The sequence below is a fragment of the Puma concolor genome, chromosome D1, assembly GCF_028749965.1.
Source record: "Puma concolor isolate L17-30 chromosome D1, mPumCon1.1.hap2, whole genome shotgun sequence".
Taxonomy (NCBI): Eukaryota; Metazoa; Chordata; class Mammalia; order Carnivora; family Felidae; genus Puma; species Puma concolor.
Genome location: NC_141676.1, coordinates 38,143,071 through 38,169,024, shown reverse-complemented (window position 1 = coordinate 38,169,024; position 25,954 = coordinate 38,143,071). Strand labels below are relative to the sequence as shown.

The 25,954-nt window shown below is 37.6% G+C and overlaps 1 protein-coding gene across 5 annotated transcripts in view; it reads left to right on the top strand.

Moving 5' to 3' along the window:
• ANO5 (anoctamin 5) overlaps positions 1 to 25,153 on the top strand; it is a 96,552-nt gene extending 71,399 nt beyond the window's left edge. For all 5 annotated transcript variants that reach the window (XM_086677810.1, XM_086677809.1, XM_086677812.1 and 2 more), the window contains 8 exons: positions 395 to 617; positions 2,345 to 2,514; positions 3,179 to 3,276; positions 7,272 to 7,402; positions 15,730 to 15,935; positions 18,291 to 18,469; positions 19,959 to 20,064; positions 23,034 to 25,153. In XM_086677810.1, coding sequence (XP_086533936.1) covers positions 395 to 617; positions 2,345 to 2,514; positions 3,179 to 3,276; positions 7,272 to 7,402; positions 15,730 to 15,935; positions 18,291 to 18,469; positions 19,959 to 20,064; positions 23,034 to 23,255 — 1,335 coding nt within the window. In that variant the 3' untranslated portion in view covers positions 23,256 to 25,153. The remainder of the gene's footprint in view (positions 1 to 394; positions 618 to 2,344; positions 2,515 to 3,178; positions 3,277 to 7,271; positions 7,403 to 15,729; positions 15,936 to 18,290; positions 18,470 to 19,958; positions 20,065 to 23,033) is intronic.
• Positions 25,154 to 25,954: the final 801 nt, after the last annotated feature.

Sequence of the window (25,954 nt, the reverse complement as noted above, 5' to 3'; positions counted from 1 at the left end):
TAAAAAAAAAAAAAAAAGCAAAAACAAAACAAAACAAGACATTTTTAACTCAAGAATCATTTAAGAATAAGTAAGGCCGCGGGCAGGATTTTGTCTTCCGGATAGTTTTCTAGTGCTTGGTAGAGGATGGGCCTAAAAGATGAGCAATGGCTACTTTTCTGTTTTAGGCTCCCCCAACTGCTGCTACTGTAGATCCTGTCTTATCTCCAGCCCTTTCTCCTTGGCAGTGTTCTTTTACTGCCACCTGTCGTGAGAGAGCCTGGCTTGGTCTGCTTTCCGTGTCAGAGGCACTAACCTTAACATGACGCGATGAAGAGACTAGTTATGTTTCAGATGTGTACACATTGCAGAGATGCAGAGACCCAGTGACCGATTCCTTCTTTCCCATTTCCAGATGGCTCTTGTCATTGCCTGTATGGTAGCTGTGATTGTGTACCGCCTGTCAGTCTTTGCTACATTTGCTAGCTTTATGGAAAGTGAAGCATCCTTTAAGCATGTCAAAAGTTTCCTCACTCCCCAGATAACTACATCACTCAGTGGATCCTGCTTAAACTTTATCGTCATCTTGATCTTGAATTTCTTTTATGAAAAGATATCTGCGTGGATTACAAAAATGGGTAAGCTGGCCAGATCATCTGTGTAACACTGAAAAAGTATTCCCACCAGTGGTATATATCCACTGTGGATCATCCCCTGGGGTGTTCATATTTAAGGCAGTTCTTCAAGTTCTAAAGCAATTTTGTTCTATGGGTAGATGCATAGGCTGGTACTCAGAACCCCCAACAGTCATATTTAGGCCCATCGTAGTGAAAGCAAGAAAAAGAACTAGACAGAAGAATTAGGACTCTGTAGATCTTTTTTGAGTATTTTTGTCTTAATCCTCCCTTCAGGGGGCTAGTTGAATTTTAAGTAAAATCCTCACTTTCCTCAAGACACGGGTTATTTTTATTTCCTGTGTATGGTTTTTAGAAGGTATTTGATTTTGAAAACCATTGTAGGAAAAACAGAACAGTCGGCTTTTCCTGAGTAAATCTTACACGTAGTGCTTTTCTTTTCAGTTGCCGTGTCTTAGATCCTGGATTATTCTCCTTTTAAATGATTAAAAGTTCTCCCACAACCATGAGGGATGGTAAAGGCGTCACAGGTGAAATGGAGATTTAGTCCAGAAGAGGAGTGCAGAGCACATTTTTTTCTGGTCTTGCCCCCCAGCAAGTTGGAAATGAGATCGGAGACCCCTCTCCAGACCTCAGCTTTTCCCCTGTGCACTCAGCTCCCTCCTCTAAGTCAGGACACCATCACTGTGTGCAACAGTAACCAGAAAGAGCACAGTATTCACCGAGCACCGGAGTATGCACTAGGAAGCAACTTTAATTAAATGCTATCCTCAAATTTGTAGTTCTTTTTCAATTTTACTGCTTTTTTTCTGCTAATAACAACAACAAAATATCTAGCAGATAGCACTTAAAAACAAAGCATCTAAAAAATCAGTTTTCAGTGAGAAAAATTACTTGTGTTCATATTAGAGATTTTTTAGCAATGCAGAGGAATTATCTGTGTCTTTAGAATAATATGTGTTACTATTTCAGTATTATTGAAGCTGTCATCAATTTGGCTGGAACAGCTCATCCTGTTGGGAGATAATCAGCTCAGAAAAACATGCTCCCTGACTCTTTTACACCTACTGATGCTTCTCTGTGGTGTGAAGGGAATTATATATATATATATATATATATATATATATATATATATATATATATATATTTATCTTTGGAATTCAGGATATATGATATATAAGGGGGCTTATGCTCGCCATTCTGATAAGGGTTTAAATGCCATATTCTGACTGTGTGATTCCAGGCAAGTATTTTACCCATCTAAATAAAGTAATGACAGCTTCCTAGGCTTCTCCAGTGATTAGATTAATACAAAGTCTCTGATAGAAAGCTGAACACAAGGGGTGCCTGGGTGGCTCAGTCGGTTAAGTGTCTGACTTCAGCCCAGGTCATGATCTCACGGTCCATGAGTTCGAGCCCTGTGTTGGGCTCTGTGTTGACAGCTCAGAGCCTGGAGCCTGCTTCAGATTCTGTGTCTCCTTCTCTCTCTGACCCTTCCCCATTCATGCTCTGTCTCTCTTGGTCTCAAAAATAAATAAACGTTAAAAAAAAAAAAAAAAAGAAAGCCGACCATAAATCTTGATATTGGTCTGTTAGAATGAAGAGTGGGTCACATTTCAACAGGTTATCTGAATAATGTGACTAATAATATGACTTGAACCAGGGAATACAGAATTAAAAGAGAAACAGGAAGGCACATAATTTAACCTTGGTGTTTTATTACTTAACAGAAATTCCTCGAACTTACCAGGAATATGAGAGCAGTCTTACCTTGAAAATGTTCCTGTTTCAGTTTGTAAATTTTTACTCGTCCTGCTTCTACGTAGCTTTCTTTAAAGGGAAGTTCGTGGGCTATCCCGGAAAATACACGTATTTGTTTAATGTGTGGAGAAGTGAAGAGGTAGGAATTCTCTTGAGAGGTTTGTGGCTTTAGTAACTCAATAATTAACTACATACTTTTTGTGTGTCCAGCACTAACTCAGATTTTATCAGGATTTAAGAGAAGTCTAAGACACCAACTCTCTCCACAGAGAGTATTGGTCTCACAATCCTGTCATCTGGTAGACTTTCCAATTCCTTTTGGGCAAGAAGTGATATTGTACCTATTGTTTAGTAGTAAATATGAGCTATAAAATGGGATAAGTACGTTTTATATTCCTGAAGATTTCCTGCAAAGGAATGAATGATAGTGTTCCACAAGTATAGCAGAAATGGCTCCACCATGCGTTACAGAGTTAGACCAGTAGGTGGTTTCCATATGTGGTTGTGTATCTAAATCACATGGAGAAAATAACAACTTCCAGCCCCAATCCAAATATAAAGATTCAGATATAAATATATAAAGAATCTTCTAAGAGTAAGACCAGAATCTGAATCTAATGCTGCTATCTCATAACTGGTTAATGAACATGCTTGAAACTGTTGAGCTAAATATCTCTTTATACCCCTTTAACATCCATTCCCATTAAAATCTTTAGATTGTAGTCTTTTGGTTTGAGATTTTTTTTTTTTTGCAAAAGTCTATCTTTCATCATTCACTCTTTTTCCTTCTTGCCTCTGACTAGTGTGATCCTGGAGGCTGTCTAATAGAATTGACGACCCAGTTGACCATCATAATGACTGGGAAACAGATCTTTGGAAACATTAAAGAAGCCATTTATCCGTATGTATGACTTACAAGTTTTTCCTAAATAACCATAAGAGCTTTCTTCTGGAAGAAGATGGAATTCTTTGATTATCATGGTATCTTTGTTAGCAAATGCTTAAGTCAACAACAACAACAACAACAACAAAAACTCACTTTTAATCAATAGTAATGCGTTTAGGTAACACAGGCTTTTAAATATGGATTTTTATTGCTTGAGTGAAGTTGAGGGAAATGTATTATCCCTCTTTCCTGTGGAGATTCCATTGGGAAATCTAAATATTGTATCCTCTGTATATTATTCTGTATGTCACATATTATTTCTCAAGATTACTAAATGTTGAACTCTGTTAAAAATATCCATGTGAGGGGCACCTGAGTGGCTCAGTCAGTTAAGTGTCCCACTCTTGATTTTTGCTCGGGTCATGATTTCATGGTTCATGAGTTCAAGCCTTATGTCGGGCTCTCTCTCTTTCCCTCTCTCTTTTCCCTCCCTCCCCCCCAAAATAAATAAATAAACTTTGTGACATGGACACACTTAGGCACAAAAATTGGTCATGAATGAAGTTTTAGTATATGAAGGAATTGCTCCCTAGTCCAAAAGCATAGCAATAATGAATACATTATCAAAAGAGAAAACCAGAATGACAGTTGATCTCAAATATAAGTTGAAAATTTCCATGGATAAAAAGAGAAAGAATCATAAGCCTGTAATCTTGCAGGTCTCCCAGTTAGGAAATGACAGTGCCAAGGTTAACACCTATAGTGTCAAGTAGACTAAAGTGCCCCACTTAGGACTAGGGCTTGGCCAGTGTAACTGTACTTGATGTTAGGGATTGGGTTTATTCTCACTTCTTTATGAAAAAGTTGAAAACAGCCTCCCCCTCTGCTCCTACTTCTCCCTACAGTTCTGTAGCACTCCTGGGGTTCTTTTTCATGTGCTGACAAAGGGAGAACATAGACTTATCTTTTCAAACAGTATTTGATGCACTGCATCCCAATTGCCCCAGGGAAATAACTCTAAGCTGCTCTTTTAAGTCCTAGCTGTAAACTGAGATCTGGAGGGCAGAATGGGGATAACCCCTAAACCAAACACAAGAGGAGAATAAATACAGACACACAAGGAAGTAAAAGAAAAGTAAAAGAGGAAAGGAGACAGACACACAAGGAAGTAAAAGAAAAAAGAAAAAAGTAAAATTAAACCTACAGAAACCAAAATTCCATAACTTATGATAAAATTTAATGCTACAGAGACTGCTAACAAAATCAAGTTTTAGAAAGTGAACTTACTCTAGCTAGAAGTTTCTGGCAAAGCCTAAAAGCATAAAAGGAAGTGATACTGTCACTTAGAAGGATCAGGAAAGAATTTAAATAAAAACATATAAATGAAACAAGAATAAATTGACAGTAAAAAGAATCAATTATACATAAATGAAAAAAAATTGTACTTTAAATAAAGAGTACAATAGGTGACATCAATTGCAGACTGGACACAATTGAAGAGTGAATTAATGAATTGGAAAATAGTACTGAGACACTCCCACGTTATACAAATGGCAATAGAGTGACAATGAAATTAAAAAAATAAAGTGACAGGGGCGCCTGGGTGGCGCAGTCGGTTAAGCGTCCGACTTCAGCCAGGTCACGATCTCGCGGTCCGTGAGTTCGAGCCCCGCGTCAGGCTCTGGGCTGATGGCTCGGAGCCTGGAGCCTGTTTCCGATTCTGTGTCTCCCTCTCTCTCTGCCCCTCCCCCGTTCATGCTCTGTCTCTCTCTGTCCCAAAAAAAATAAATAAACATTGAAAAAAAAAATTAAAAAAATAAATAAATAAATAAAGTGACAGACTATATTAGGAGGCTTCCACATCAACTTAGTAGTAGTTCCAGAAAAAAGAGAATGGGTAAATGGTGGGAGGGAAAAATTCTTTGACTAGGTAATTGCTGATAATTTTCCAAAACTGAAGGAAAACATGAGTTTCAGAAATGAAAACAAATTCGGAGTATGAAGTAAGATAAATAAAATTAAATTCACACCCAGATATGCTATGGTGAAACTCCAGAACATGAGAGGTAAACAATCTTAAAATCTTCCAGAAGAAAAAAGAGTATCATCTACACTGACAACAGATTTTTTACTCATAGCACTGGGTACAGAGGACAGTAGAGTCGTTTCAAGATTTGGAGTAAAATTAATGCACACCTTAGATTTCTAGAACCAGTTTAACTGTTTTATAAAGTGCAGGTGAAATAAAGACACTTTTAGACATAAAAACAAGAATTTACATTTATAGACCCTCAATGGAAGAACTACTGAAAGGTGTAGTTGAGCAAGAAAAGAGCACAAAATCAAAGTATGGGAAGCAAGAATCATCGATCAGTACAGAAAGAGTAAGCACCAAAATAAAATGAAATAACTGGTACAAATTTTTTTAAATATATGGGATTTATATGCCGAAAACTACAGATCCTGGTGGAAAAAAAATTATTTGGGGAGAAATGTGCTCACAGATTGGAAGACTAAAATTAGTAATGACGCCAGTTATCCCCAAATTGATATATAGATTTGTAATTCCAGTCAAAATATCAGCAGAATTTCTATAGTTATAGACAAGCAGATTCTAAAATTGATATAGAGGGCAAAGGAACTAAAACAGGCCAAACAATTCTGATAAAAAATACAGTTGGAAGAATTGCACCACTCGATTTTAAGGCTTATTATGAAACTAATATTAATCAAGATGGTGAGATTGGTGAAGGAATGCATGTATGGATCAGTGGAACTGAGTAGAGATTGCAGAAATAAATCCATGCAAATGTAGCCATTTCATTTTTGACAAAGGTGCAAAAGCAGTTCATTGAAGAAGCTGCTGGAACAATGTAGACCTCACACCTCATTTAAAAATAAAGAAGATGGGGCGCCTGGGTGGCGCAGTCGGTTAAGCGTCCGACTTCGGCCAGGTCACGATCTCGCGGTCCGTGAGTTCGAGCCCCGCGTCACGCTCTGGGCTGATGGCTCAGAGCCTGGAGCCTGTTTCCGATTCTGTGTCTCCCTCTCTCTCTGCCCCTCCCCCGTTCATGCTCTGTCTCTCTCTGTCCCAAAAATAAATAAACGTTGAAAAAAAAAAAAATTAAAAAAAAAAAATAAATAAAGAAGATATTGTGGTATCTTTATCCCTTTATCAGATAAGCCATATGCATATCCTCTCCTATTCAGTAGGTTGTCTTTTGGTTTGTTAGTTGTTTCCTTTGCTGTGACTTTCCCTTATTCAGGATGATGTTCACCCAGGATTTTGGTAGATGCTTTTGATCCAACTGAAGTAATTTCCTTCTTTTCCTACTTTTCTGTCATATAGAGGTTTTAATAGGTGCTCGAAATGTATCAAATGAATTTTTCTGCATTTGTCAACATGATTTTATCTTTTTCTACTCAAATCTGCTAATGTGACTTATTACATTGATTGATTTTCTAATAAAAAACCCTTTGTTCCTTAAAGTAATCTAACATCATAATATATTATTTTGTAAATAATATGGAATTTAGTTAGGCAATATTTTGTTTGGGATTATTGCATTTATTTTCACATATTAGATAAGCCTCTTTGTTTCCTTTGTCATATATTTTTCTCTTGTAACCAATTTCTCATTTCCTTGAGCATTCTTCATGACAACATAAAGGTTAATAAATTAAATGGAAAAAAAAAAAAAGGTGCTATGGTGACCCTCTTGTCCACATGCTCTTTAACAGAACTGTCTCTGAGTAAATATATTTTCATAGGGGAGAGTCAGGGTTGTCTTATTTTCTTTATCACCCCAATAAAGAACTTTGACTGCAGCATGTGTTATGAAAAGAACTGTAGATTTTTATTTCAACTTTAGCTATAGTCATCTCTCCTTGCTCTGTGATCTTAAGTTACCTACCCTGTCTTACTGCCAATTTCTAGATCTAACGCCCTTATTCTCTGACCCCTTACTTTTAAATTCTAATCATGTATTTACTTTTATCACTTCCAACAGTATGGTTCTGAATTGGTGGAGACGTCGAAAAGCTCGGACCAATTCCGAAAAGCTATACAGTCGATGGGAGCAGGATCATGACCTTGAAACTTTTGGATCTCTTGGGCTGTTCTATGAGTACTTAGAAACAGGTAATTTTTAACCACTGTCTTGAAACATAGAGTCAGGTTGAGTAGAGTAAGTGTTTTTCCAGCTCTTTATATTTCTTCCTGCCTTGCAGATGGTAGGTTTCCAAAAAATTATTGGATGGTAGGTTAAAAGAAACATGGATGGATATGGAAAAGATTGGTTCGGTATTTATATCCTTACCAAATAGAATGCAGAATGAAGTTTAATTTCAAAACACCAATGGTAGAGATGTTTTTCCTATCAATTGAACATTAAGATTGTTGAACCACATAAAGTATGGATTACTTTTATTTTATTTTATTTTTTTATTTAATTTTTTTTTAGCTATTTTATTCTTTTTTTTTTTTTATTTATATATGAAATTTATTGTCAAATTGGTTTCCATACAACACCCAGTGCTCATCCCAAAAGGTGCCCTCCTCAATACCCATCACCCACCCACTCCTCCCTCCCACCCCCCATCAACCCTTAGTTTGTTCTCAGTTCTCAACAGTCTCTTATGCTTTGGCTCTCTCCCACTCTAACCTCTTTTTTTTTTTTTCCTTCCCCTCCCCCATGGGTTCCTGTTAAGTTTCTCAGGATCCACATAAGAGTGAAACCATATGGTATCTGTCTTTCTCTGTATGGCTTATTTCACTTAGCATCACAATCTCCAGTTCCATCCACGTTGCTACAAAAGGCCATATTTCACTTTTTCTCATTGCCACGTAGTGTTCCATTGTGTATATAAACCACAATTTCTTTATCCATTCATCAGTTGATGGACATTTAGGCTCTTTCCATAATTTGGCTATTGTTGAGAGTGCTGCTATGAACATTGGGGTACAAGTGCCCCTATGCATCAGTACTCCTGTGTCCCTTGGATAAATTCCTAGCAGTGCTATTGCTGGGTCATAGGGTAGGTCTATTTTTAATTTTCTGAGGAACCTCCACACTGCTTTCCAGAGCGGCTGCACCAATTTGCATTCCCACCAACAGTGCAAGAGGGTTCCCGTTTCTCCACATCCTCTCCAGCATCTATAGTCTCCTGATTTGTTCATTTTGGCCACTCTGACTGGCGTGAGGTGATACCTGAGTGTGGTTTTGATTTGTATTTCCCTGATAAGGAGCGACGCTGAACATCTTTTCATGTGCCTGTTGGCCATCCGGATGTCTTCTTTAGAGAAGTGTCTATTCATGTTTTCTGCCCATTTCTTCACTGGGTTATTTGTTTTTCGGGTGTGGAGTTTGGTGAGCTCTTTATAGATTTTGGAGACTAGCCCTTTGTCCGATATGTCATTTGCAAATATCTTTTCCCATTCCGTTGGTTGCCTTTTAGTTTTGTTGGTTGTTTCCTTTGCTGTGCAGAAGCTTTTTATCTTCATAAGGTCCCAGTAATTCACTTTTGCTTTTAATTCCCTTGCCTTTGGGGATGTGTCGAGTAAGAGATTGCTACGGCTGAGGTCAGAGAGGTCTTTTCCTGCTTTCTCCTCTAAGGTTTTGATGGTTTCCTGTCTCACATTCAGGTCCTTTATCCATTTGGAGTTTATTTTTGTGAATGGTGTGAGAAAGTGGTCTAGTTTCAACCTTCTGCATGTTGCTGTCCAGTTCTCCCAGCACCATTTGTTAAAGAGACTGTCTTTTTTCCATTGGATGTTCTTTCCTGCTTTGTCAAAGATGAGTTGGCCATACGTTTGTGGGTCTAGTTCTGGGGTTTCTATTCTATTCCATTGGTCTATGTGTCTGTTTTTGTGCCAATACCATGCTGTCTTGATGATGACAGCTTTGTAGTAGAGGCTAAAGTCTGGGATTGGGATGCCTCCTGCTTTGGTCTTCTTCTTCAAAATTACTTTGGCTATTCGGGGCCTTTTGTGGTTCCATATGAATTTTAGGATTGCTTGTTCTAGTTTCGAGAAGAATGCTGGTGCAATTTTGATTGGGATTGCATTGAATGTGTAGATAGCTTTGGGTAGTATTGACATTTTGACAATATTTATTCTTCCAATCCATGAGCAAGGAATGTCTTTCCATTTCTTTAAATCTTCTTCAATTACCTTCATAAGCTTTCTATAGTTTTCAGCATACAGATCCTTTACATCTTTGGTTAGATTTATTCCTAGGTATTTTATGCTTCTTGGTGCAATTGTGAATGGGATCAGTTTCTTTATTTGTCTTTCTGTTGCTTCATTGTTAGTGTATAAGAATGCAACTGATTTCTGTACATTGATTTTGTATCCTGCAACTTTGCTGAATTCATGTATCAGTTCTAGCAGACTTTTGGTGGAGTCTATTGGATTTTCCATGTATAATATCATGTCATCTGCAAAAAGCGAAAGCTTGACTTCATCTTTGCCAATTTTGATGCCTTTGATTTCCTGTTGTTGTCTGATTGCTGATGCTAGAACTTCCAGCACTATGTTAAACAACAGCGGTGAGAGTGGGCATCCCTGTCGTGTTCCTGATCTCAGGGAAAAAGCTCTCAGTTTTTCCCCGTTGAGGATGATGTTAGCTGTGGGCTTTTCATAAATGGCTTTTATGATCTTTAAGTATGTTCCTTCTATCCCGACTTTCTCAAGGGTTTTTATTAAGAAAGGGTGCTGGATTTTGTCAAAGGCCTTTTCTGCATCGATTGACAGGATCATATGGTTTTTCTCTTTTTTTTTGTAAATGTGATGTATCACGTTGATTGATTTGCGAATGTTGAACCAGCCCTGCATCCCAGGAATGAATCCCACTTGATCATGGTGAATAATTCTTTTTATATGCCGTTGAATTCGATTTGCTAGTATCTTATTGAGAATTTTGGCATCCATATTCATCAGGGATATTGGCCTGTAGTTCTCTGTTTTTACTGGGTCTCTGTCTGGTTTAGGAATCAAAGTAATACTGGCTTCATAGAATGAGTCTGGAAGTTTTCCTTCCCTTTCTATTTCTTGGAATAGCTTGAGAAGGATAGGTATTATCTCTGCTTTAAACGTCTGGTAGAACTCCCCTGGGAAGCCATCTGGTCCTGGACTCTTATTTGTTGGGAGATTTTTGATAACCGATTCAATTTCTTCGCTGGTTATGGGTCTGTTCAAGCTTTCTATTTCCTCCTGATTGAGTTTTGGAAGAGTGTGGGTGTTCAGGAATTTGTCCATTTCTTCCAGGTTGTCCAATTTGTTGGCATATAGTTTTTCATAGTATTCCCTGATAATTGTTTGTATCTCTGAGGGATTGGTTGTAATCATTCCATTTTCATTCATGATTTTATCTATTTGGGTCATCTCCGTTTTCTTTTTGAGAAGCCTGGCTAGAGGTTTGTCAATTTTGTTAATTTTTTCAAAAAACCAACTCTTAGTTTCGTTGATCTGCTCTACAGTTTTTTTTAGATTCTATATTGTTTATTTCTGCTCTGATCTTTATTATTTCTCTTCTTCTGCTGGGTTTAGGCTGCCTTTGCTGTTCTGCTTCTATTTCCTTTAGGTGTGCTGTTAGATTTTGTATTTGGGATTTTTCTTGTTTCTTGAGATAGGCCTGGATTGCAATGTATTTTCCTCTCAGGACTGCCTTCGCTGCGTCCCAAAGCGTTTGGATTATTGTATTTTCATTTTCGTTTGTTTCCATATATTTTTTAATTTCTTCTCTAATTGCCTGGTTGACCCACTCATTCGTTAGTAGGGTGTTCTTTAACCTCCATGCTTTTGGAGGTTTTCCAGACTTTTTTCTGTGGTTGATTTCAAGCTTCATAGCATTGTGGTCTGAAAGTATGCATGGTATGATTTCAATTCTTGTAAACTTATGAAGGGCTGTTTTGTGACCGAGTATATGATCTATCTTGGAGAATGTTCCATGTGCACTCGAGAAGAAAGTATATTCTGTTGCTTATGGATGCAGAGTTCTAAATATATCTGTCAAGTCCATCCGATCCAATGTCTCATTCAGGGCCCTTGTTTCTTTATTGACCGTGGGTCTAGATGATCTATCCATTTCTGTAAGTGGGGTGTTAAAGTCCCCTGCAATTACCACATTCTTATCAATAAGGTTGCTTGTGTTTATGAGTAATTGTTTTATATATTTGGGTGCTCCGGTATTCGGCGCATAGACATTTATAATTGTTAGCTCTTCCTGATGGATAGACCCTGTCACTATTATATAATGTCCTTCTTCATCTCTTGTTACAGCCTTTAATTTAAAGTGTAGTTTGTCTGATATAAGTATGGCTACTCCAGCTTTCTTTTGGCTTCCAGTAGCATGATAAATAGTTCTCCATCCCCTCACTCTCAATCTAAAGGTGTCCTCAGGTCTAAAATGAGTCTCTTGTAGACAGCAAATAGATGGGTCTTGTTTTTTTATCCATTCTGATACCCTATGTCTTTTGGTTGGCGCATTTAATCCATTTACATTCAGTGTTATTATAGAAAGATATGGGTTTAGAGTCATTGTGATGTCTGTATGTTTTATGCTTGTAGTGATGTCTCTGGTACTTTGTCTCACAGGATCCCCCTTAGGATCTCTTGTAGGGCTGGTTTAGTGGTGACAAATTCCTTCAGTTTTTGTTTGTTTGGGAAGACCTTTATCTCTCCTTCTATTCTAAATGACAGACTTGCTGGATAAAGGATTCTCGGCTGCATATTTTTTCTGTCTAGCACACTGAAAATCTCGTGCCAATTCTTTCTGGCCTGCCAAGTTTCAAAAGAGAGATCAGTCACGAGTCTTATAGGTCTCCCTTTATATGTGAGGGCACGTTTACCCCTTGCTGCTTTCAGAATTTTCTCTTTATCCTTGTATTTTGCCAGTTTCACTATGATATGTCGTGCAGAAGATCGATTCAAGTTACGTCTGAAGGGAGTTCTCTGTGCCTCTTGAATTTCAATGCCTTTTTCCTTCCCCAGTTCAGGGAAGTTCTCAGCTATTATTTCTTCAAGTACCCCTTCAGCACCTTTCCCTCTCTCTTCCTCCTCTGGGATACCAATGATGCGTATATTATTTCTTTTTAGTGTATCACTTAGTTCTCTAATTTTCCCCTCATACTCCTGGATTTTTTTATCTCTCGTTTTCTCAGCTTCCTCTTTTTCCATAACTTTATCTTCTAGTTCACCTATTCTCTCCTCTGCCTCTTCAATCCGAGCTATGGTGGTTTCCATTTTGTTATGCATTTCGTTTAAAGCGTTTTTCAGCTCTCTTGAATAAATCAATAGTCCCTTGATCTCTGTAGCAAGAGATTCTCTGCTGTCAGCTATACTGTTTCCAAGCCCAGCGATTAATTTTATGACTATTATTCTAAATTCACTTTCTGTTATATTATTTAAATCCTTTTTGATCAGCTCATTAGCTGTTGTTATTTCCTGGAGATTCTTACGAGGGGAATTCTTCCGCTTGGTCATTTTGGATAGTCCCTGGCATGGTGAGGACCTGCAGGGCACTTCCCCTGTGCTGTGGTGTATAACTGGAGTTGGTGGGCGGAGCCGCAGTCAGACCTGATGTCTGCCCCCAGCCCACCGCTGTGTCCACAGTCAGACTGGTGTGTGCCTTCTCTTCCCCTCTCCTAGGGGCGGGATTCACTGTGGGGTGGGGTGGCCTGTCTGGGCTACTTGCACACTGCCAGGCTTGTGATGCTGGCGATCTGGCGTCTTAGCTGGGGTGGGTAGGCAAGGTGCACAGGGGCAGGAGGGGCAGGCTTAGCTTGCTTCTCCTTAGGTGATCCACTTCAGGAGGGGCCCTGTGGCAGCAGGAGGGAGTCAGATCCGCTGCCGGAGGTTTGGCTCCGCAGAAGCGCAGAGTTGGGTGTTTGCGCGGAGCGAGCAAGTTCCCTGGCAGGAACTGGTTCTCTTTGGGATTTTGGCTGGGGGATGGGCGGGGGAGATGGCGCTGGCGAGCGCCTTTGTTCCCCACCAAACTGAGCTCTGTCGTCCGGGGGCTCAGCAGCTCTCCTTCCCTTTGTCCTCCAGCCTTCCCGCTTTCTGAGCAGAGCTGTTAACTTATGACCTCCCAGACGCTAAGTCGCGCTTGCTGTGGGAACACAGTCCGTCAGGCCCCTCCGCTTTTTGCAAGCCAGACTCGGGGGCTCTGCTTGGCCGGCGAGCCGCCCCTCCGCCCCGGCTCCCTCCCGCCAGTCCGTGGAGCGCGCACCGCCTCGCCGCCCTTCCTACCCTCTTCCGTGGGCCTTTCGTCTGCGCTTGGCTCCGGCGACTCCGTTCTGCTCCTATTTTATTCTCTTATTCTTCCATTTTTACTGTGCTGCAAATCAGTTTAGAGCATCCTCATATTCAGGTTTCAACTCCAGCATCAGCAATTCCACACAGTTCACCACTGCCCCCTTCAGCCGTCTTTTCCTTCCTTTGCGTTTTGTCTGGCACGTCAGGCCCTGTGCTAGTCCGAGGTGTGTTTTCGCTTCCATCACACCTCTGGATTACTTTTAAATTCCTATCTCAGATTAGCTTGCATGGCTGTCCTGTTTGCCACACTGACAGCCCAGAGAGAGAATAAGTTGAAAGATGTTTCCAGAGTCTGACATACATTTAGGTAAGTTCTTTATTTCAGGCTGAAAAGAAGCAGGCTAAAAACTGTTGTGCAAGGGAAGCTCACATTGAATACAAGAATGCATAAAAATGCTAAGGATTGAACGGAGAAGAGATTTTGAGATGAAATTTTAGGAAGGATGATTGCTGAGGACTACTTATAAAGTCTACTTGAGTGTTTCCCCTCTTTTTTTTTTAAATATATGAAGTTTATTGTCAAATTAGTTTCCATACAACACCCAGTGTTCATCCCAAAAGGTGCCCTCCTCAATACCCATCACCCACCCTCCCGTCCCTTCCACCTCTCATCAGCCCTCAGTTTGTTCTCAGTTTTTAAGAGTCTCTTATGCTTTGGCTCTCTCCCACTCTAACCTCTGAGTGTTTCCTCCCAAGTTACCCTGTCTGCTTCTCTGGTGGAATAATATTCTTCACTTACTCTCTAATCCCATAATGATAGAATGAAAAAATGACCTGAAATTGTTATTGATTCTCCACTGTGATACATACACATGATACCTGGATTGAAATAGGTAAATTTAAGACAAATTGAGAGAAGTCTGTTTCATATAGCTGACTGTAAAATTGGGCAGTCCTTGCTTTAGGGGTGATGAGGCTGTAATTTTTAATTAAATTTGTAAGTATCAAATGCATTTGTGCATAGATGCGTTAGGGATTATCACTGCAATTTTAAAAAAATGAAATCAAGGTGTCATAAGAAAATTAACTACCATTTATTGAGACACAGCTAAGAGTTAGTTTATTCTGGTTGTTTAATGAACATTATCCCTAATCTTGAAACGTTCTGCAGAGGAGTCATTATTCACTGCATTTTGTTTTAGAGGATACTGAAATTTGGATAGGTTAATTTGTGTTATGGGCTGAAAGATTTTAGGTAAAAACCTGGGATTTGAACCCAGAAAATTCAAACTGTTTCTACATAACACTTCCTCTGAATTTTCTGTCTCTTAGTTCAGTAGAGATGTTCAGTAGATTTAGTAAATGGCAAGACTGATTATTTTGAAAATTTTTTGTGAGAAAAGTTGAAATTCAGAAACACTTGGGATTCATCTAAAAATAGAGGACTCGTGGAAGAGTCTTTTTTTTTCCCCTTTAGTGGAAAGCCAGTCCTGTTCTCTTATTACATTTTTCACTCACGGGAAGCCCAAACTGCCAGTTGAATGGATTCTTGTACCTTAATCGTTGTTGGAAGCAAACAAAAATAGGAAGAGAAGCTAACTTACATAGATGCTAAGTCTTAATGAGAAAAGAGAATAAAATTTATTTAGAAAGATGTCAAGATAGTATAGAGGATCAGGACCTTAACCAACCTTAAATAATGTATTCATTCATAAGGCTTATTATAGTTGAGTATGTTTATATACCCAACACATGCTGGCTCTTGGAAGCGTATAAATGAATCAGTCCTTATCCCTGATCTCACAGATTTAGCAAGATAGAAAAACTTGATTACCCCACTAATGTGCCAATACCAGTGTAAAGGCTGGGCCAGCATAGGCATAAACATAGCCCAAAATAAAAGGCTATGTTTAAAAAGAATAAAGAGAATCTCTTATCTGACAAGAGGAGATGCTTTCTTCAGAGAAGCAGATGTCAAAAGAAACAGCCAGGACAGAACTGAGTTGTACATGCTCAGTTTCTCCTTTCTATTCTAGTAAGCAAACAAGTCACTAGGCTTCCAATGAGGAGGAAGGAGTGGGCAGATGGAAAGAGGCCTGGAGGGTTTTGCTGGTGTAGATCCCTCTAAAAGGAGGGAGTTGGAGGTATTGGGCAGAATGTTCCCCTTTTTCTCTTTCATAATAATGACTTCACTATTTTTTTTTCCCCTACAGTTATCCAATTTGGATTTGTCACATTATTTGTGGCCTCTTTTCCTTTGGCTCCTCTTCTTGCTCTCTTGAATAATATTATAGAGATCCGAGTAGATGCCTGGAAACTTACAACTCAGTACAGGAGACCGGTAGCTGCTAAAGCTCATAGCATAGGTGTTTGGCAAGACATTCTTTATGGAATGGCTGTCCTTTCTGTTGCAACTAATGTAAGTGGACCCATTTTGGTTGGACGGCTTCGTATTTTATTTCGTTTTCTTGGGGTTGGGGAGATGTGAATGATGCTTAACTCAATATTTATTTATGTTGCTTTCATCATGGTGACAGTCCATAATGATAAACCATCCTTACACTTTTATGCACTGAACAACATAGAGAAATTTATGACATGCAAACTCTTAGAAATACAAAGAAAATTGTAAAACCACTGTCCTTAAAATACCATGATATAGTTTCATAGCATGTGACAGAGTAGACAGAAAATATGTAATGGTATAAAAGATTTGAATAACACAATTAAAGCTTAATTATACAAGGAGTTGTATACTACAAATAGAGAATATAAAACATTAATGTGTTTTGCTTATGGAGCACTTATTAAAAAATGATAATGAGGGGCTCCTGTGTGGCCCAGTCGGTTGTTTCCAACTTCAGCTCAGGTCATGATCTCACGGTTCGCAAGTTCAAGCCCTGCATGGGGCTCTGTGCTGACAGCTCAGAGCCTGGAGCCTGCTTCATATTGTTTCCTTCTCTCTCTGCCCTTCCCCCGCTCGTACTCTGTCTCTCAAAAATAAATAAACATTAAAAACATTTTTTTAATGATAATGAAACTAAATTCTCCAAAGCAGAAATTTTATAACACTTATTTGTATATAATAATGTTATAAAAATTGAAGTCGATAATAAAGATAATTTAAAAAAAATCTAACTACCTAACGTTCACACTCCCAAGTAAGCTTTATTGTATAAAATGGAAACAAAATTCAAATTATAGAGAGCTTAATTAAAATGAAACCCTATAGGAATTAGCTAAAACTATAGTTACAGAAAAATTCATAGCAATAAATGCTTTTGTTATTTTTTTAAGTTTATTTTGAGAGAGAGAGATTGAAAGAATATGTGTGTGAGCAGGGGAGGGGCAGAGAGAGATTGGAAGAAAGAGAGAATCCCAAGCAGACTCTGTGCTGTCAGTGTGCAGCCCAATGTCAGGCTCAATCTCTTGAACCACGAGACCATGACCTGAGTCAAAGTCAAGAGTCAGACACTTAACTGCCTGAGCCACCCAGGTACCCCTGAATGCTTTTATTATTAAAAAAGAAGACTTGAAAGCATAAGCTGAGCACATAATTTCAGAAACTAAAGAAAAACATAAAACTAATCAACAAAAAGTAATAGGAAAGAGTTTATAGAGATGCAATCAGAAATAATCAAAATAGAAAATAAGTTAAAAAAGCAATATAATTCCTATGTGAATCAAGAGCTGCTTCATTGAAAAGACATATAAAACTCTGACAATCTAAAACAAGAAAAAAGGTATAAGATACAGGTAAGAAAATTGTGAAATGGTTATATATGTGCCTTTATTCAAATAAATTATAAAATGTATTTGAAATTGTCACCTTTTTAGAAAATAAAAACTGCCAAAGTTTATTCAGTAAGTGGTAGAAAACCTGAATGGACCAGTAGCTATAGAAGTAATATTAAAAGTTTTTAGGGGCACCTGGGCAGCTCAGTTGACAGACTTGGGCTCAGATCATGATCTCTTGGTTCATGAATTCGAGCCCCACATCAGGCTCTGTGCTGACAGCTCAGAGCCTGGAGCCTGCTTCAGATTCTGTGTCTCCTCTCTCTTTGCCCTCCACTTGTGCTTTGTCTCTCTCTCTCTCTCTCTCTCTCTCTCTCTCTCTCTCAAAAATAAATAAACATAAGTAACTAGCTAACTAACTAAAGTTTTTTTAAGCATCTACACTAACAATGTAGATGGCAGAGCCAGATGGTTTTAAATGGACTTACCTAACCTAAAAGAAACAGGAGTTCCAGAGCTTAGGTAAGAATGGGAAAATACCATTCCTATAGAATTAAATACTAAGATTAATTACACTGAACTTTGGGCAATTTACCATCACATGGTCTTCTATCTCTCCTTTGCTTCCCACCAGCCACCAATAGTGCACACGTGTGCAAACTCACACCGATGCAGGCACACACACTGTCCTAGCTTACAGAGTTGATTCAGCCAAATGAATTTGGTTAGGGACAGTAGAACTATGCTGTGAAATAAATGGAAGAAATAACAAGGCATTGTGGAAAGAGCATGGTTTTTGGAGCTAGATGCATTTAGGTTCACTTTTCACCTTAGCCACTTTCTAGCTGTGAAATCTTGGAATATTAATCATATGCTTTAAAAGGCCTATTTCATGTTTTAGGCCAAAGACTCATTTATTAACATGATTTGTAATGGCATTTTAATCATTTGTATCCATATAGAACTGAGACATATGCAAATCAGATATTCTTAAAACGAAATTGTTAGCTCAAAATCTCCCTCTTACTTTGTTCTTTAGGCTTTTATTGTTGCATTTACCTCGGACATCATTCCCCGTTTAGTTTACTACTATGCCTACTCAAAGGATGCCACTGCACCCATGAAAGGATATGTCAATGACAGCCTGTCAACATTCCTGATAGCTGATTTTCCAAACCACACTGCACCTTGGGAGAAACGAGACTTCACCACTTGCAGGTTCCTTCTTACGTTCTTAGCTTTTAATTTTGCTTTTTAAATGTATTTTTTAAATTCTCCATTTTCTTCCTGTCTTACAATGTGAAGGATTTATTTGGGGCAATAAAAATCCTGGGTAAAGTGTGTCAATTTTGGAATTCACTCATCATATGAATCTGGTTTGGAAAAGTAGAATGTCCAAAAGTAAAAGAATATCATGGGTAAAGATATCAATTTTGAATTGTTTCTTATTTTTTAAATTTATTGGAAAGATTTCTGACCAACAAATACATCTTGGTCCCAAAATGTAGTATCTATAGATCATACAGCATGATCATATTATATATGCATTTAACCTACTTGAATTTAACTATGTGTCCTTAAAAAGAGAGTGAGAAAGGGAGAAATAATATAAGTTCACCATCCATCCCACTTTAAGGGTTTCTTCCATGTAGGAAGCATGAAATTAAATTTGTGAATGTATTTCCACATTCAGTGTCTCATGTACTGTGAGGGTCTTTTTACCCTATGAATTAAGGATTATATATAATAAATATATATGACATAAATGTATATATATATAAATATATACATATGTATACATATGTATATATACATATATACATATATGTATATATAACATATACATATATATGTATATAATATATACATATATATATATATATATACATATGATACATACATATATACGTATACATACACACACGCACGCACACACACACACCCCACTTAACTTAAACCTTAAGCCAGCTACTTCATCTGGGATTCCAACAAAGAAACAGCAAAATGTTGATAGAACAGTAGACAAAACCATTGTTATGTTTTAGATTTGCATATAGAGGAATCATAGTATACTGTTTAAGAGCATAGATGTGGGTCAGTTTTCTTGATTTCATCACTTCCTAGTTGGACTAAATCTTTGAAGAACATCAATCTCTAGCAACTTTGTAGAAAACAATGAGCCCCCAAGGTTGAGCACTAAGAAAAGTCCAGAAGAATAGCAAGAAAAACAAAAACAATGCAGTGTCAAATAAGCCAAAAGAAAATAGAGTTTCAAAAAATAGAAATGGTCAACAATGTCAAGTCCTACCGTCTAAAGATCAAAAAAGATGAGGATTAGCGTGTTTCTTCAGTTTAAGGATAGGAGACAATGCATTTCAGGGAAGTGGTGCATAGAACTGCATTAAAGAGCAGGAAGAGGGGGAACAGAGACAGCATCATTTTGGTAACTCTTCTGAGAAATTTGACTTTGAAAGTCAGGTGAGAAGCTTCACTTGTGTCTTCTGCTACACCAAACTAGATACAAGTAACATGTGGCCATGATTTTTATCTGTGCTAAAAAGAAACATTTCATAACAGGAGTTATCTTCCTATGACTTGACTTTTGTAGTCAATTAAAAATGTCTCTTAAGAGAAATAGTAAGAATTTATGCTAGGTCTCTATTGGAAATCATACCTAATTTTTTTGGCATTTACTTCTGTTTTTCAGGTACAGGGATTACAGATATCCACCTGATCATGACCAGAAATATTTTCATAATATGCAGTACTGGCACGTCCTTGCTGCCAAGATGACTTTCATCATTGTTATGGAAGTAAGCCTTTCTTAACTTGCATTCCAGCTAGTCTGTCTTCTGCCTTCAGGTTTCTAAAGGTGTCTGCTCAGCAAAAAATTATCTCAGGAAATTATTTTGAAAGAAGTATTTGTTGTCCTAAAAAGCAACTTAGGGATATTTTCAGTACAATGGGTTGCCCTATTATTCACCTACTATTGTTGAAGATATCAAGGTGACATAAAAGAAAAAAAGAAAAAATGTGGCCTCTTCTTTCAAGGTCGATAAAAGGACAGAGAACTCATTGATGTTACTGAGTATCTATTATATAGTGATTCCAGACACTATAATAATAACCCTGTAAGTTAGACTTTATTAGTGACTCTTGAGAAATAAATCTGAGACTCAGCAGAATTAGCAGTGGTTTTAAAGATAATCAGCTAATATTGGAGCTGAGTTTCATTGCCAGCTATATCACTGCCAAGCATCTGCTCTGTCCACTGTATTATGTTTCCCCCTTTGTGGATTATCCATTCTTGTTATGGATATAAGGCATGCGTTCAAAGAGAACAAATACAGAGGGGGGATTTGGGTAAGTTACATATTGAGTGTTCTACATCATAACATATGAAGGCCAATAAGGGAGAGAAATAAAGGTGAGGCACTTTTTCACTCTGCTGTGAAATCTAATAATACACAAGTCTAATGCAAGCAGACACAGATTCTACATGATAAAAAAGAGAGCAGTCTTATGTGTATCCCTCCCCATGTTTTTCTTCTCTTTTCTCTCAGTTCTTTATGACTTTATCACTGTTTAATTCCCATATTTTACATCATCAGTTTAGCTCACCATTCAGTCTGGTCATTTGCACCAGGATTTTTTTTCATTTTTGAGTTTTGTTTATTTATTATTCTTATTAATGTTTTTAATCTTCCAGCTCTGATGACCAGTTTTTAATCTGGTGAGCTCTGACTCACCATCATCCTGGGACTTCTTTTCACCTTCTCTTGTATTGAATGCTATATGCTACATTATCTGCAGTCTATGTTTCTCCCATTCTTGGTTTACTAGCTTATTTAGGTGAAGTATATTTTTCAGTAATTTTCTGAGGAAAATTATGGGTGGTCAATTTTTGAGACCTTAAATATTGGAAATTTCTTTTCTTTCCACACAGATGACTAAGTGATATAGAATTCAAGACTGAAAGTTATTTCCCTGAAAAATTTTCAACCAACTTTATTTAGGTATTCCTGACACTTTTTAAAAAATTTATTTATTATTTGAGAAAGAGAAAAAGAGAGCACGCACGTATGGGAGGTGCAGAGAAAGAGGGAGAGAGAGATTCCCAAGCAGGCTGTGCTCTCACAACATGAAGCCTGATGTGGGGCTCTATCTCATGACCATGATTGTGACTGAGCCGAAACCAAGAGGTGGCTGCTTAACCAACTGAGCCACCCAGGCACCCCAGGTATTCCTGACATTTTTGGAGACATTGCACCATTTTCTGTCAGTTTCAGTGTCAGCATTCCAATTCCCCAGTCTTTGTTTCTGATCTTTTATTAAATCAATAAGCTTTAAGGATTCTCCCACTAGTCCTCTTCTATGAAACATTACAAGACAGCTTCTTGTTATTGGACAGTATTCATTTTTTTGGACACTTTGCTGGACTCTATAAATCTGAAAACATACTTACCCTTCAGGGTGAGAAAATTTGCTTGTATGTATTATTATTATTTTTTATTCTTTCTTTCTTTTCTCTGTTCTGTCTTTCTGGAACTTCTGTTACTCAGGTGTTATGCTTTCTGTTTTGAAATTCTTATTTCTCTCCTATAAGTAGTTGGTCTCCTATTTTTTGTCTTTTTGTTCTGTTCTTTTGTTCCTTCATTATTTCTGTTGCCTCTTAGTTCCCATTTGCCTGTTTCAAATTTTTTCTTTTACATTAGAGACTTTCTTACATAATGGGTGATTCTTGCCAACCTGCTCATACTTAAGAGTGAATAAATGAGAGCTGATTATAAGCTTTGTGTGCATACAAGAAGAATGTCACTTGGTGGGTTTCACTATAGGGTGACGAGTTAGGGAGGGGGACCTTTTCATTTGAAGCCTACAAAATTTTGATATCTACCATTCTAATTTCACAGACTGGTTACCCTCCCCAAAGAAAAATCCTCTGAACTCTTTTCTGTTGAGCTATTTTATGGCTACCTGTATTCTGAGAGCTGAGCAAGACAGAAGAAGACTAGGGATCTTAGGATTCACTGAATTTCACTTAGTTGCCCTGTTTTCAGAATGCTGCCCCCTCTCCATTCTCTGGTGTCTCTGGTGCTCCTGAGTTCACAGCTTTCTGTTTTGATTTCTACAGAAAGCAAATTACTCAACTGCTGCCAGGGTGAGGTTGGAGAGAAGTAGTACCTGGATGAAGGTGGGAGAGAGGTCCTGAAAATTCACCTGCTCCTCCTTATACCAAATTTTGGCTAATCCTCTTGTTTTCAAATCCACCCACATGCATGCTTTCCAGGTCCATAAGACCATCTTTCCTGATATTTATTGAAGATCTAAAATAAAGTTGGCTTTTGTCTTCTTGGTTTTTACCATCACCATATCACCAATTGCAAGTTTAAGCGCCAGCTTTCTTCCATCTCTGGAATCTGTTCCTACTGTTTCCTCCTTTTTTTTTTTTTTTTTTTTTTTTTTGGGTCTTTGTGAGTTACACCATTTTTCAAAATTCTTTTACAAATATGTATTGGGTTTTCAGGAGTGAGCATAGAAAAAAGTATATTCAATAACCATGATCAACTTAAATGTCTATAATTACACATTTTAGTATATATTCATTTGCTTAAGGTTTGTCTTTCTGGGAAAGTTCTGGGACAACGACCGTATCTTTTGCCTTTTCCTCATACTTCTGTGTTGAGCACAGTTTATTGAATGATTAAAGTGGTTTGTAAGAACTTCCTGCTGAACATTTGACAATTCTAATGTCCTTGATGTTCTTTTATTTTTCCTCCAGCACGTTGTGTTTTTAGTTAAATTTTTGTTGGCCTGGATGATTCCTGATGTTCCAAAAGATGTTCTGGAGAGAATCAAGAGAGAAAAGTTAATGACTATCAAGATTCTCCATGACTTTGAGCTTAACAAATTAAAAGAGAACTTGAGAGCTAATTCAAGTGAACTTGCCAAAGAAGTCCTGATTCAGGAAAACAAAACACAACTGGCTAAATCAACAGTCTAATCAACATAATGAACAAGCCACTGGTTGCCTGTTAGGCTTCACAATTTTCCGTGGGTTTTCAGGCCAGAGGCCAGAAGCCACATGTCAGTTTCACCCTGCCTCCTCCTCTTCCTTCTTCTTTTTTTAACTGAGAGTTTTCTGTACCCTTTTACAGAGGCCAACTTTGTGAGGTTGGAAGAATACCACTTGTCTGCTTCATTGACTGAGCCCTCTGCAGATATTGTTTTCTGGAGTTCTAGAAATGATTGTTAAGAGTGCATATCAAATCAGAATAATGGAAAATCATGGGATGTTGCAGTTTAGAATTAAACACTGGACTTGGGCTATCCCATCATGTTCCAGTGCATCTGCACATTTTCATGGTCTCCTATTGGGTTGTTTTATAACTTCTTCCCATCAAGAAAAATGTTGGGACATGGAGAAAAGAAGAGGCCTACTGAGCCATCTATATCCTGCCATCTTCGACCATGTGAATGAAACCCCCAAATTAAACGACTTAAGAAAACTCATTTATTAAATGCGTTGAGTAAATATCATGGCAGGGATTTGTTCTTGAAATCATCCTGAATAAGGTAAACTTCCATCAGAATCCCAGATAGCCCTTCCAGGTCAATGCAGAATTGATTTTTCAAGAGACTGGACATTTGGGTTTCAACAAAAGTCTAACATCTCAGTTCTTTAAAGACGACATTTTGGTAACGGCAATTTCAAGTGTGGATTGTTATCTGGAAAACAGCATTAAGTTGTTAGGTTGCTTCAGTTCTTTAAGAAAATGAAAGATATTGTAGAGAAGTAAATGTGTCTTCTTACTAGTTAACAAACACAAGACAATGAATATTGATTAATTTGTTGAGCTTAATCTATAAAAAATTGTTGAATTTTTAAAAATCATTTTTCTTCTACAATGTGTATTTTGCATCATGAAACCTGTTTGAGCATTAGCTCTTTGTATAAGTTAGGTACAAGTTGTTTATGAAATTTGATCTCTCTGTTTAAAGCAATCTCAAGTCTTTTAATGGGTTTACACTGTTTTCTATTGATGCATTCATTGCTCCATAGAGTGCTCAGTGCCTTGTCCCTATGCCTTTGACACACAAGAAGTGGTTGTGCTGTTCATCTGATGTGATGTAACATCTCAAATGTTAGCTTCTTTTAGAGAAATTGTCAATTTAACATTATTCATGGAGTTTAACACCAAAAGATCAACCAAGGAAGAAGGGGGTGATGGATTTGATAGCTAAGTGAGAAAAAATTAACTGAATGATTTCTCTCATATGTAGGCCTATGGCACATGTACACCTGTTCTTCTTTCTCTTAAAAATACTTCATCCATATTTTTAACATTATAGAGTGAGAGATACAGTTCAGTTATATAGTATTTACGTCCGTAGCTTCAAATTACACTTCAGTTCCAAAAAAATGGTGTTTTTTTAAATTGTATACAAAAGGAGAAACTTTATCACAAGATTTTTTTAGGTAGTATTTCATTATTTGATCCTAATACATTTTTGTAGAATTGCCAATATTAAGTACATGGCAGGTGGTATTAACTGGTGTTCAGTATTAAGCATTTAGAAATGAGGATTATGAATTTTATAAAACCATGAGACAGTTACCCCAATATTGGCAGTAATGATTTGGCATCCACTGGGTATATTTAAAAAAACATTTTTGTGTAATTTAAAATGATCTCATTATTGAAAAAATGATTTCATAAGAAGAGGAGACCTATTTTTTGCTTGAGAACACCAGTCAATGTTACTATGAAATAAGCCACAGATGCAGTATCTTTGGCTTGTGAAATCAAACTCTTTGTTACTACAGTGTTGTCCCTTGTGCACAGCTCATACATATTGCTTTCTTCCAGGTGCTAATAAAAATAAGGAAGAGTGTGGAAATTGGTTTCTTGGATATAAGTTTTAGTTTGTATGGCTTAACAGTATTTATAGATCTAGAGTGTTAAATAAAGACAAATCAAACTCGTAAAATTATCTGTACACTGCAATCTTAAAACAAAATCAACTCAAGTGTCAGGTTTCTAGAATGTATGGAGAAGCTAGCAAGAGAGGAAATCATTTGAAGACAAGTGAATAGTTCCAATGATTGGTAGAATCATTGTGTTATTAATGGAGGGCTGAATTTAGAGACTACCAAGTGTAGGTTGAGATTTATCAGCATGGCTGATGTTTTTATCATCCAGTCAAACCCAAACTTTCTTTTTTTCCAGAAATGTTCCAGGAAACACTTGAGATTTTATTTGAAATAATTTTAAGTGCAAAAGCCAAAAAAATTACATAACTCTTTTCAAATGTCATCTCTAATCCTTGCCTTCATCAGTTTTTCTTTGCACACAAGAAGCAAAATCCACCTCAAAACATTTATTTTAGAGGAATCCATCAAGAAGGGAGTATCTTAATTAAATGGGCTGCTGTCTTATCTTTGTCGCATCTCATGATTTCTCTTGGCTTTAACATTCTTCTCTCAGCTAAGCCATTAAGCAGCTTATCAAGGAGAAGATGCAAAGACGATGATAATGAAGAGGAGGGGCAGAGGAAGAAGGAGATAAAATAGTGTTCTCTCCTTATGAAGCTGTGCATGCTTCCATGGGGAGAGGCGCAGTGAGGCAGCATGGTGCAGCTGTGGGTAGTGAGAAGAATGTCTCTCTCCTAAGCCATCTCAGTGAGGATGAGAGAAAAGCC